Source organism: Panthera uncia, chromosome D2 (assembly GCF_023721935.1).
Source record: "Panthera uncia isolate 11264 chromosome D2, Puncia_PCG_1.0, whole genome shotgun sequence".
Lineage (NCBI taxonomy): Eukaryota > Metazoa > Chordata > Mammalia > Carnivora > Felidae > Panthera > Panthera uncia.
Window position 1 is genome coordinate 77,980,325 of NC_064818.1, and position 13,065 is coordinate 77,993,389.

Genomic DNA, 13,065 nt, shown 5'->3' on the forward strand with positions numbered 1-13,065 from the left:
GCTGTGTGTGTGGTGGGAAGGAGGTGGGAATTTATACTGCGGCAGAAGAGCTTCTGAAAGAGGGCCTTGCTGTTAGGAGGATTTTTCTGGTAACAGTAAGCTGGCTGGATTTAGAAAGGCAAGGCGCTTAGGAAGCTATTATAGTACTTCTGACCTGAACTGAGAAGGGTTGATGACGGTGGGAATGGGGAAGAAAGCAACTGATTGGACAGAAGCCACTAGTGAGAATCGGAGGGGGCTGGGCAAGGCAGAATTCAAGAGGATTCTGTGTTTCTTCTGTGTGGGGTGCAGAGGTCTTCATGGTGTCCTTAATGGATAGTGGGGAAGTCTGGGTTAGGAGTTGGCCGTGAAAGGAAGATAAGAGGTTTAATGTAGGATGTGATAAGCTGTTGGAGCCCTGAAATGAGGTCATATTTGTGGATAGAGGGTTCACCATGTACTCAGTCTTCAAGATCTTGCTCAAGGCCAGTTTCCTCTCTTGTGAGGAGAGAGAGTGATGAGAAAGAGGTGGAGGAGAAAAGAGGGTATGACTGTGGGATTTTTGGCTTGAGAGTTAAGTAGTACTTCTTATTTATAAATATTGCAGTTCAGAATTACCATGTGATCCTGTAACATACTAGAAATTCAGCATGCTTGGAATATCATGCTAGTTGTAACTTTCATCTATATTCCCTAAGATGCTTCCTGAGCATTTGTAAATTTCCACAGTTTTATGTTAATTAATGTTTATATCAACAATTTACACTGATGAGTTAATATTTATATTACTGAATATAGACTTTAGAGTTAATAAAAAGCCTTAAAGACTGCTATTAGTCCTTCATTTGGATGACTTCTCATTTGGAAATAACTGGCAACTGAGCTTCTCTGTTTTTTAAGTAGTTTGTACTTGATGAGGATTATTTCACTCCGCCAGTTTTCTTTCATAGGGTTTTAATAGGTGGTTGGGAGAATTTGTAGGGTGGCTGCAATTTTGAGGAATTGCCTTTCATATAGGTATATTTTTCCTACAGTGTTTGGTAATGCTTCACAAATATGGCCTAAGTAATTCATTATTAAGCATGACAGTATAAAAAATGTTTCGTTTCTAGCCTCTCCTTTTCCCTGGTCATTAATTCATATACCCGTAATACTTGTGCCTTTATTATTATTTGAAGTGGCAGATATATAACTGAAAGCAGTTAGCAGTTTAGAAAATGGTTGATATACTTGAAGACATTATTCAGTCTGTCTATAGATAGAGCTTGATGCACAAATGGATTCGTGGACATTTTGGTCCATGGATGGGTATTGCATTCGAACCAAGGACTATTTGTTTGAAGAGTAGCAATTTTGTCTGGTTCTGCTTAAAAAGGGTCCAGATTGTACAGATTTTATTTTTGCTTTTTATTGTACCAATTAATTGAAGTATGATTCATTGGCTAGAATTTGAAAATCTGTGTTACATGTAAAATTAGACTTGTAAATTAAATTTACTTGAGTATATGACTATATGGTAACTAAAAAAGTATTTAGTAACAGTTTTGTTTTGCTGTACAATATTAACTCTCACAGCTGATTGCTATTAAAAATCAGTTTATGAATTTTTTGGGGATTTTTGATGCCTGAAAGAAAAAGTGTACTTAGTTTCATCTCAATAATGCAAAATCATAGTTGAGCTGATGTTATCTTTCTTTACTCTCCCATTCCATTTACTGATTACAACATGTACAAATGGCTGTCTCAGATAATCCTCTCCAATGAATTTTAGTTTTCAGTTACTGAAAAACAGTATTTTGGGGCACCTGGGTGGCTCAGTCCGTTCAGTGTCCGACTTTGGCTCAGGTCATGATCTTGCGGTTCATGAGTTCGAGCCCCGCATCGAGCTCTGTGCTGACAGCTTGGAGCCTGGAGCCTGCTTTGGATTCTGTGTCTCCCTCTCTCTCTGCGCCCCCCCCCCCGAAATAAACAAACAAAAAACATTAAAAACAGTATTTCTACAAAGTCTAAATTTCCCATAGAGTTGATACTGTATATGTCATTATCTAATATAATGCACTTACCTTAAACTTTCTGGCATGGTTTTGGGATTGCTTAGTTACCTGGGTTTTTGAAGAGGGAGGCTGTTTGCCAGGCATATATGACAATGATTCTTTATTTTTATGGCAGTTTTTTATTTGCTTTTTGTCAGACATGGACATTTAAATGTGTTACGCTGGCACATTAGTCCCGTGAAGATTTGCTAAGATAATGTAAGGTCGCAAGCTGTTCAGTTGAGCCTGCAAACATAGAAGACAGACTTACCAAAGCAAGCATGAAATTTTGAATGTGAATATTTTATTTTATTTTTAAATGTTTATTTTTGAGAGAGTACAAGCGGTGGAGGTGCAGAGGATCCAAAGTGGGCCCCTTGCTGATAGCAGAGAGCCCGATGCAGGGCTTGAACTCATGAACTGTGAGATCATGACCTGAGCCAAAGTTGGACACTTAACCGACTGAGCCACCCAGGCGCCCCAGAATGTGAATGTTTTAAATGAAATACTGAAATTACTTATGGTAGCCCTGGATATATATTTATTATGTCATTTGTTTGTCATGATAAGTTTTCTCCTTGGTCATTTTATTTTCAAATGGAATGAGCCAAGTTGTTTATATTTCATTCCTGAGAAACTAAAGGAAGAAACTGACTAATGAATATGAAAATTGCCATTAAATTCGATTGTCCATCTTATGGTTGTTCATAAGATAGTTCCTTGCTCTTAACACACTTTGGCCTGGTGTTAGATTGTGTGTAATTAGCGTGTACAACTTAAATGTCAAAATCTAAGCAATATAAATAACCTGGGTTAGGAAAAAAGCATAGTTGCTTAAGGCAAAAAAGACTTCAAAGCTAAATATAAGCAATATTTGTTTTCTCCCTTTTCTCATTTACATGTTTATACCACGTTTCTCTCTCAAGTAATAACAAGCAACACAGGTACGAACTGGCTTATTAGCACTACCAAGTTAATCTTAACGATAACATTAGTGCACATCCATGCACACTTAAAGGTTTGGAGAAAAATGTCTTTCCCATGTCTGATTTCACGGACGAGCCCGATCAGTTTACTAATTTTATTGCTGCGTCAAACTAAAATGCTAAATACGGTTGTCCATTATTAAAAGAAATGAGTAGGATTAAAATACAGACTTAAAAAAAATACTTCTGGATAAAGTAGCAGGCTTCAAGTGAAACTCAGTTTTGGTTTCCTTTACAGGACTAGCTATTCACAGTCACACAGAACTACTTAGCACGCTTTGCCAGTGTCTCCTGAGGAAGTCAGAATCTGAGCCAGCATGAAGACTGAATCTGGTCTTTGGTCTGATTTATAAACTGTACTTTATTCTAACCATGTGCAAGGTGGAGGTTATAGCATGGAAACTAAAACCTTAGTAAGTGATTTTTGTTTTAGCTTTTAAATAATAGCCTTTCTTGTAGTGAATTTGTCCTTTTAACTGAGTTCACGCTATAAATGGGGTGAGGACTTGGCAGACAGAGACACAATACTACACTTACAAAGTGAAAGATTTAGCTTTTCAGGTCAGGGAAAATCCCCGAGAAAGGGAGGCAAAAGCTTCTATTAACTCTGCGTAGGATTTTCACTTTTCTGGTTAAAAATAGGTGGCAGAATGATAATTAGTTTAGGAGGGATTTAAGAAAATGGAGAGTCTGTCTTTAGTAGCCAACGTCTACATTCAAGCCATTTAAAAAAAAATCATTATTGAATTTGCTGTGTAAGTCACTTTATTTATAAATTAGTTGGCATTAAGTCATGCAGTCTACATTTTAGTGTGTTAGTAAGCCCAGTGTACAATCCCAGGAACCTCTTAAATACTGAAGATATTTTTAATATGAATTGAGTTTTGAGTGTATCTTAAATATCAAATATTTTGAGTAGGACTATTCAGAATTCTATCGGAGTAGGTATGCTACTGTAGCTGTCTAGGGACGTTCCGTCGCTTTTATTGTCCCAGTCGGTGATGTACAATTTTTATTTTTGTGTGTTCCAGACAACTAGATTTTGAGGATGTTAGGCTGTCACGGGACTTGATCTGTATTTCACAGTGTCACTTTCTGATTGTAAGGATTACTCTTGAGCATTTTTCTTTCTGCCTGTACTTATTAAGAACAGTGGATAGCGCTTTTAAGCTGCTTTTCCTTAGCAAAAATGATAGAATTTGTTTGATCTCCTGAGTTCTTCAAGGAATCAAACATTATGATACTGTACCTAGATAGCATAAGAATCGATGTCGTTCATAATTTGAGAATGGTTCTGTATTTAAGTTGCTTGGCATGTGTTCTTCCCTTTCTCTTTGAATCTTAATTTTTGGTTACCTTTCTAAATTGATGGCTTAAATTAAACTTCTGTTAGTGGCTTCTCTGTGTTAACGTGCTTCCCTCTTAAAAAAACGAACCTCCCTTTATTTTCTGCTTATCTCTTTTGCATTCTAAAGTACAATTTCATTAAATCCCGAGGTCTCAGATTTTTCTTTGGAAACTTATCTCTGGTGTCTCTGATGGAAATCAGAAAAATAAGGATAAGAAATAGTTCAGTATTAAATCTTACATGCATCTTCTGAGAAGTTTATATGTTAGAAGTTGAAGGGTACTTTGGTTTTGGGGCACGTTTTCAGAGATGGAATTATGTAGTTACTGTTTTAATAACCATGTCCTAATTATTTATAGCTTCCTGCTTGACATAACTCACTTCAAGAAGAGCACAATGTCAGAACGTGGAATTAAGTGGGCTTGTGAATACTGTACGTATGAAAACTGGCCATCTGCCATCAAGTGTACTATGTGTCGCGCCCAGAGACCAAGTGGAACAATTATCACAGAAGATCCATTTAAAAGCGGTTCAAGTGATGTTGGTAGAGATTGGGATCCTTCCAGCACGGAAGGAGGAAGTAGTCCTTTGATATGTCCAGACTCTAGTGCAAGACCAAGGGTTAAGTCTTCGTACAGCATGGAAAACGCAAATAAATGGTCATGCCACATGTGCACATATTTGAACTGGCCAAGAGCAATCAGATGTACCCAGTGCTTATCCCAGCGTAGGACCAGGAGTCCCACAGAGTCTCCTCAGTCCTCAGGATCTGGCTCAAGACCAGTTGCTTTTTCTGTTGATCCTTGCGAGGAATACAATGATAGAAATAAACCGAACACAAGGACCCAGCATTGGACTTGTTCTATTTGCACGTATGAAAACTGGGCCAAGGCTAAAAAGTGTGTTGTTTGCGATCATCCCAGACCTAATAATATTGAAGCAATAGAGTTGGCAGAGACTGATGAGGCTTCTTCAATAATAAATGAGCAAGACAGAACTCGATGGAGGGGCGGCTGCAGCAGTGGTAATAGCCAAAGAAGATCGCCTCCCACTACGAAACGAGACTCTGAAATGAAAATGGATTTTCAGAGGATCGAATTGGCTGGTGCTGTTGGCAGTAAGGAGGAACTTGAAGTGGACTTCAAAAAACTAAAACAAATTAAAAACAGGATGAAAAAGACTGATTGGCTATTCCTCAATGCTTGTGTGGGTAAGTTTCTGCCTTTTTTGAATGGGATAGGAAGATACTAAAAATGACATGAAAGATATAAGTAGGGTCATTATTATTTAGCATTTCGCTCATTCAGCATGATAGCTATACTCCCAGTATGCATGCCTAAGAATCTCTGTATTTTTTATCTTATTACAACTTTGTCCTAAATTGCCTTCATTTCATTGTGTGTTTTTCCATCATTAGGGAGAAAAACTTTTAAGTTAAAGCAGAGTTCTTTACACATCAGTAGAAAAAGAATATACCTGGGGTTTAAAACTGCTACTCTATTTATTGTAACAAGATGTGACTGAGGAACACCAGCTGCTGCTTCAGAGTGTTTGTAAACAGTGTGAGCATCTTGTGATGATAGAAGCTTTAGTCAGATGTTAAAAATATCACAAAAATGTGACTCCAAGAAGTTGAACAAACATAGTATTGACCTTGAAAATACCGATGTTAATTTAACATGAATGTCATGTAGTAAATATTTGCAAATTTTATGAAACTGATTTCATGTAGCTAGCTGAATTCCACAGTTCAGATTATGCTTTGTGTGTTTTGTGGTTTTAGTGCTTCCTAAGGAAATTCTGTATTGGTCCCAGTTACTGGCTCAGACCTGTTAAAGGACCAGGACATGATGTGAGAGCAGGGTTTTCTCTGGTTACTAACCTTGTGAGTTAAATAGTTGTGATGTAATTCACAAAAGCAGTTATTGGGTTGTCTGTGCTTTTTCTTTTCTTTTTGAGTAGGTTAGCTATTGGCATTTTATGATTTAAATTATTTGGATGGGTGCTTATTCTGACATTGTGTTTTGTAAAGAAAATTTTTGTAAAGGATTATTTTGAGCGAGAACTCAAGTTAAATATTGCATGGAACAATACCTAAGCCTTAAACATAGCTTAGCTCTGTGTGTATATACGTGTGTGTGTGTGTGTGTGTGTGTGTGTGTGTGTGTATAAATACACACACACACATGTATGTGTATGTATATATGTATGTGTATATATATACGTATTATGTATGTGTGTATATATACACACATATATGTACGTATATATATATTTTCCCCAGTATGAATTTTTCTCTAACTATAGCTCCAAGAACATAGAAGACATAACTATATGAACCTGCAAGTCCTAAGAGTAGATTTCAAGAAATCTGAGTTTTTTATTTTAATTTTGCCCTGACAAAAAGAATGTCCCAGGAGATGAGTCCTTCTTAACACCCAAACATAGTAGGCACTTAGTAACTCTTAGTTCCAATTTTCTCCTATTTTGAGCACTAGGGATGAGAATCCACTGAGCCATTTTAGGCTATCTGTGTTGTCCCATTTCATCCCGTTGATTTTTTTCTTTTCTCCCCAAATTGGGGTACCATAAATGTTATTCTTTGTTTTCTTTTCTCTTTTCTTTTCTTTTCTTTTCTTTTCTTTTCTTTCCTTTCCTTTCCTTTTCTTTTTTCTTTCTTTCTTTCTTTCTTTCTTTCTTTCTTTCTTTCCTTCTTTCTTTAATTAATTCATTCATTCATTCATACAAACGGGTTTTATGTATTTTATTGAGGTCAAAGTCCTATAACCTAAGATTCACTATTTCGAAAGTGAACAAATTGGGCATTTAGTGCATTCACAGTGTTGTGCACCCGCCACCTGTTTGGTTCTGAAACATTTTCATCACCCTAAAAGGAAATCCTGTACCCCTTAAGCAGTTACTTCACATCCCCTCCTCCTCCAAGGCCTTGGCAATCACATCTTTCTGTCTCTGGGTTTACCTTTTCTGGATATTCCATATAATAGGAATCTTATGTGACCTTTTATATCTAGTTGTGATTGTCTTTAAATTACCTGCATGTCTTTTGAAACCACTCTTAAAATCATTTTTGCCTAGTGGTAGTGTACCATGCATACATTTATTACAAGGTCATGTGGTAGTACACATATGTTTATAGATGGAAATGAAGTACATTGCGACGCTTATTAACCTCTGTTGGGGTCATAGAATCCTTCAGAAATCAGAGGTTCATAGTTTTTTCAAGTTAGTGGATCTCAGGATAAGAACTTCGGCTTAGGAATATTTTCTCTTGAAACACATAAATTAGACCAATCGATAAAACTCTGTGGCTATTACTTCTTGCCTTTAGGATTACTCTGTCTCTCTCTGATGCTGTCTTTTATTTCTTTCCACATAATCCTTATGTCTTTTGAGATAACCATCCTTGTACTTCACATTTTGATAGCTGTGAGCTCATTTTAAAGGTGGAACAAAAACTGCCGGCAGGACCAATATTGTATTTATTTGTTTTTGTTTCGTTTACAAAACAGTTTCTTTGTCATTAAGTCACTGTTCCCACCCACTCCAGAATTTCTAGGGTCTTAGGACCAAGTATTGATTGTATTTGGTTCTTGGTAATGTGCGTTGTCTTTCCTATCAACAGATATTTTTGTTCACCATACAATATGGTTTTGAACTGTTGTACTAAAAATTAATGACCCTGTCTTTATTGAGTAGTCCTGTCCTGATTTGTAAACATCACTGAAATATGTTTAAAACTTTTTTCTGTTTACATTGTGTTGGGTTAATTAACAGAAGTCCACATGTACTGAAAATTAATCTTTACTTCCCTTTTTCTGCCTGCCTTATGTTCTCCAGATTTCATCAGATATGGTGTATAATGGCTTGTCCATGTTAGGCATTTAAGAAAATCATCTCTGTGCTCCCTTTGGCAGCGCATATAGTGAAACAATCATCTCCGAGGTATATACGCTAATTACAAAATGCTTACTGAGTGTAACATTTATACTAAGTATAAAATGTGAGACTTTCCCTTTTGAAATTGGAAAAAGTCTCAACTTCTGGCCAGCTTTGTAGCCGGTTAAAATAGGAATGAAGAAGATGCAGTTGTTAAGAAGGCAAAAGTAAACTGAAGTGCCAACAATATCGAGCGAGTTTCTTTTTTACATGGCTGTTGAGTGTAAGTTTCACATGAATCATTATTATCTTATGTGGTGAGAGAAGGACATCGGGGACAGCAATGCCAAACAAAACCTGACATCAGTAAAAGTGGAATCTGGGGGTGGGAACCGGGATGGAAAGGGCAGAGGTGTATTTAAATATGCACTTGTCTCTGGAATGTCTGCAGTTTGGTGCCAGGTATTTTCTGGGAGGTCATGTCAGTGCTAATCATAGACTGCCTTTCCCACTGGATAGATAATGTCCCTCGAGAATAGGGCAGCACTGCCTAACGCCGTTTTACTTCTGTTGCAGTGAATTGGTTGCCCCTTGGAAGCATATTTAAATTTGTGGCCCAAGTTGATCCCTTGAAAAGATACGGGATCACATAAGAATCCCAAATTAAATCCGTGTGATAACGTTTTGTATTTCTGAATCCTGGACTCGTACATCCAGCTGTGTATACCACATCTTCTCTTGAATAGCTAATATTTCAAATTTCTTGCCAACTCAGCGAAGCTGAAACTGAACCGGTCTCTCCATTAAGTGTATTCTTTCACAGTTCTTCTCTCCCCTTTCTAAAAAAATTGTTTTTTATTTTTATTTTGAGAGTGCACTAGCGGGGGGACAGAGAGAGAGAGAGAGAGAGAGAGAGAGACAGAGAGAGAGGGAATCCCAAGCAGGCTCTGCTCTGTCAGTGCAGAGCGCCTGATGACCAACTGCAAGATCATGGCCTGAACTGAGACCATGAGTGGGACGCTTAACCGACTGAGCCAACCGGTCCCCCTCTCCCTTGATGGCATGTTTATCTTTCCACTGGCTGTGCCAAAAGCCTCCGCCATTCCTGATTCTCCTCTTTTTTCTCTCACTCCTTTCCTTCTTGTCAGAAAATCTTACTGGCTCTGCCTTCGAAATATATCCAGAATCCGACCACTTCTTACTACCCTTGTCCAAACCATGATCCTTGTCCTCTTTTACAAACTATTCTCCACATAGGAGCTTCTCTTAAAACTCTGCTCAGTACTCCTCAGTGATCGCCTGCGTTGCTCACAGTAAAAGTCAGAGTCCCTCAAAGACCCCGTAGGCCGCCCTCAGCTGTGCCCCGCACCTTTCTTCCCCCCACATACATTGTTTCCCTTCTAGCCTTCTGTTGCTCTCAGTTTCTCTTTAGCCCATGTGGCCACCTTTCTTCTCTAACAGATGAGCCTCAAGCCTTTGCACTTGCTGTTTCCTCTGTCTGGATTGCTCATTCTCTAGATTGCAGGATTAGTGGATTTGGTCACATATGTTCTTTTCTCATTTGTTACCTTCTCGGTGAGGCCTCTCTGACTGTGTCTAAAATTTCAGCCCTGTCCTCACTCCCTTTCCTCAGCTTTAATTTTCGTTTCAGTTGTCACTTTCCAGTATACTTGGTCACTTTATTATTTGTCTCTTTCTTCCTTAGAATTTAAGCTTTGTGAAGGCCAGGAATTTTTTGTTGTTCACAGCATATCCTAGTACCTAAAACAGTGCCTGGTATATAGCAGGCATTCAGGTATTTGTTGAACCAGTCAGTGAATAAACCCTTCTGGAAACCGGGATCTGAATACATACTTTACGCTCCTTTCCCGAATTTCTAGATTTTTTTGCTTTCTTCCTAGCTTTCTGTATTTTTTACTTTACATACTACCCCTGGGGCTTGACCCAGTGGGAGCCAACTTGACTTCTCCTTGTCAGAGAAAAGTAGGAAGTTGGTATAATAGAGTCTTACTGTAAGAGGCAGGCCTCAGTTTATCACTAGACAGTCTGTGGATTTGAAAAGTCTGAAGTCATTTCTTTACCTTAAATTCTTCTGTCTTCCTGCCTTCAGTGATGAATATTTGACAATTTGATGAATATATGATATAAAGAAAAAAATCATGTGTTTGCTATAAAGTCCTAAAGCAAATTAAATTTTTACTTGTTTTATATTCAGTCGTAGTTGGATCTGTTATTTCTGTTTGGCATTTGTCTCATGTCTTACACAATAGATGCATCTTTCTTATGTTTAACTTTCCAGTGACCCTGCTAATGAAGATGGGAAGGATTTGAGATTGGGGGTGGGGGGCGTGTTGAAGGTGTAGGGGAAGAAGAATCAAGCTTGTATAACAAGTACATGTTGAAACTGGATTTGTATGCTGAAAATAATTCAGTTGCCCCGTGGCAGTGACATTATAGAGAATTTGTGCAGCAGTAATGTCTCCTGTTGCTCCCAAGCGTTGGGGTGGTGACCTGTGTGTGCACTGGTGTCCCCTGTTGAGAATCACTGACTTGCAGGCTAAATCAGAACCTCCTTACCAGTGAACATGGTGGAGTGGCACATGAGGCTTGTAGTCTGGATTATTCCTGAGCAGAAGCTTGATGTGTTTAAAAATTTACATGATTCTGAAAACAGAAAATATGTTTGAATTAACCTTTTCTTTCAAGTTGTCTACAAAGATAGTTCTATTTGATCTATTTCACTTTTTCTCATAACTGTGTTGAAAATAATATTTATGGCATCTGTTTTCTCCATAGATGCCAATTGTATTCTGGCCCCTTGTCTGTCTGCCGTCTCCTATATACCTGCTTCAGAGTGCCAGATGCACCTGTAGAAATACCTAAAGCTTGTATGGTGCCAGACATGTGAGAATGTATTTGTTTGCTTCCACTAATAACTTTGTTCATTTTCGTTTTTTTACCTTTTTTTCATTTTAACAAATTAGCAAGGTATAGGCTTGTTACATTTAAAAATATTCGATTTATTTGGTATCATTCTTAAGAATTATGCATATAGATGGTTTTTCTCAAGAAAATAAACTTATTAAAGTTGTGTTAGTGTTTTTCTTTTTGTGGAAAGACAAATGTATTGCAAACATAATGTTCCATGGTGACTTTTTTTATTCCTGGTTTTGAGATATGGTGTATCTGGTCAAATGAGTGTTGTACAATAACCCAAACAAAATTATATTAATATTTCTTTAAAATTTTTTTTAAATTTTTAATTATTTTTTTAATGTTTATTTTTGAGAGAGAGAGAGCGAGCACACAAGCGGGGGCTAGGTAGAGAGAGAGGAAGACACACAAGCTGAAGCAGGCTCCAAGCTCCTAGCTGTCAGCACAGAGCTTGACGTGGGTTCGAACTCACAAACCACGAGATCATGACCTGAACTGAAGTCGGACACTCAACCGATTGAGCCAGCCAGGCACCCCTAAAATTAAAAAAAAAAAAAAAAAAAAAAAATTATTTTGAGAGAGAGTGTGCATGTGCGTATGTGAACAGGGGCAGGGTGCAGAGAGATGGGGAGAGAGAGTCCCAGTCAGGCTCTGTGCTGTCAGCACGGAGCCTGACGTAGGGCTCTATCTCATGAACTGTGAGATCATGACCTGAGCAGAAATCAAGAGTCGGATGCTTATTTAATCAACTGAGCCACCCAGATGCCCCTATTATGTTTCAGTGGAAGAAAAAGCCCTTTATGATTAGTTTTTGGGAAATGGTAGTAGTGTGAACTGGAATGATAATAAGCTGGTATAAACCAAGAAAATTACCACATCAGAACAAAACAGAAAAGGAAATCTTTGACCTAAGACACAGTTGCGATTTTGCCCATATATTAAGGTGTCTTTGTGGCTGACTTTTTAACTTTAGAGGAAACTCAGCGTATATAAATTATTGTAAGGAAATAGAAGAGGCTTCTGTTCTCTAGTTTATTTTTTTTATTAAAAAAAATTTATTTTGTTTATTTTTGAGAGAGAGACAGAGTGTGAGTGGGGGAGGGTCAGAGAGAGAGGGAGACACAGAATCGGAAACAGGCTCCAGGCTCTGAGCTGTCAGCACAGAGCCTGATGCAGGGCTCGAACTCTTGAACCGATCATGAGTTGAGCTGAAGTCGGACGCTTACCGACTAAACCACCCGGGCGCCCCTATTCTCTAGTTTTAAAAATTGTTAACTTGCTAAAAAAATAAAAATTATGAATTTGATGCACAGAGATACCTTCTTGATGACTATCTGAGGGCACAAAACATGAAACATCTTACAAAACACACTATCCGCAAGAGGAGTTAGTGTCTAAATTTGTATTTTTTTGTGGCCCACTACGGTTTGCTGCTTCTCCTTTTCGGATTTACATGACTGATTGAAATAGTGTAGCAGGCAGAGACGCCTTCCAGGCCTCCCAAGATGTTTAAATCCTAATCCCCAGAGTATATGAATATGCTGCTTTGCATGGCAGAAGGGAAGGACCCTGAGATGGAGAAATTACCTTCTGTTATCCAGGTGGGCCCAGCATAATCATAAGGGTCTTTGCAAACAAGAGAGGGAGACGAAAGAACATGTGTCACAGAAAGAAGTGTGACAGTGGAGCAGTGGAGGTCTTAGTGATGAGGGGCCATGGGCTGCAGAATGAGGGCAGCCTTTGTAAGCTGGAAAAGGCAAGGCGCCCCCGCCCCCTCCCCAAGGAGCAAACCTGATTTTATTAGCCCGGTGAGGGCCCCGTGGACCTTCTGGTCTTGCCCAGATTTTAAGATACAATGTTTGTATTATTTTAAGCCACTGTGTTTGTA

At 38.3% G+C, this 13,065-nt stretch overlaps 1 protein-coding gene across 5 annotated transcripts in view; it reads left to right on the forward strand.

Annotated features, from left to right (window-relative positions):
* The window catches only part of ZRANB1 (zinc finger RANBP2-type containing 1), a 67,488-nt gene that overhangs the window by 19,080 nt on the left and 35,343 nt on the right, over window positions 1-13,065 (forward strand). For 2 of the 5 annotated variants that reach the window (XM_049646605.1, XM_049646606.1), the window contains exons 1-2: window positions 1,980-3,411; window positions 4,706-5,556. In XM_049646605.1, the coding sequence (XP_049502562.1) occupies window positions 3,371-3,411; window positions 4,706-5,556 (892 nt within the window). In that variant the 5' untranslated portion in view covers window positions 1,980-3,370. Of the gene's footprint in view, window positions 1-1,979; window positions 3,412-4,705; window positions 5,557-13,065 lie in introns of those variants that run through there. The other 3 variants (XM_049646603.1, XM_049646604.1, XM_049646607.1) reach the window with 3 other exon arrangements.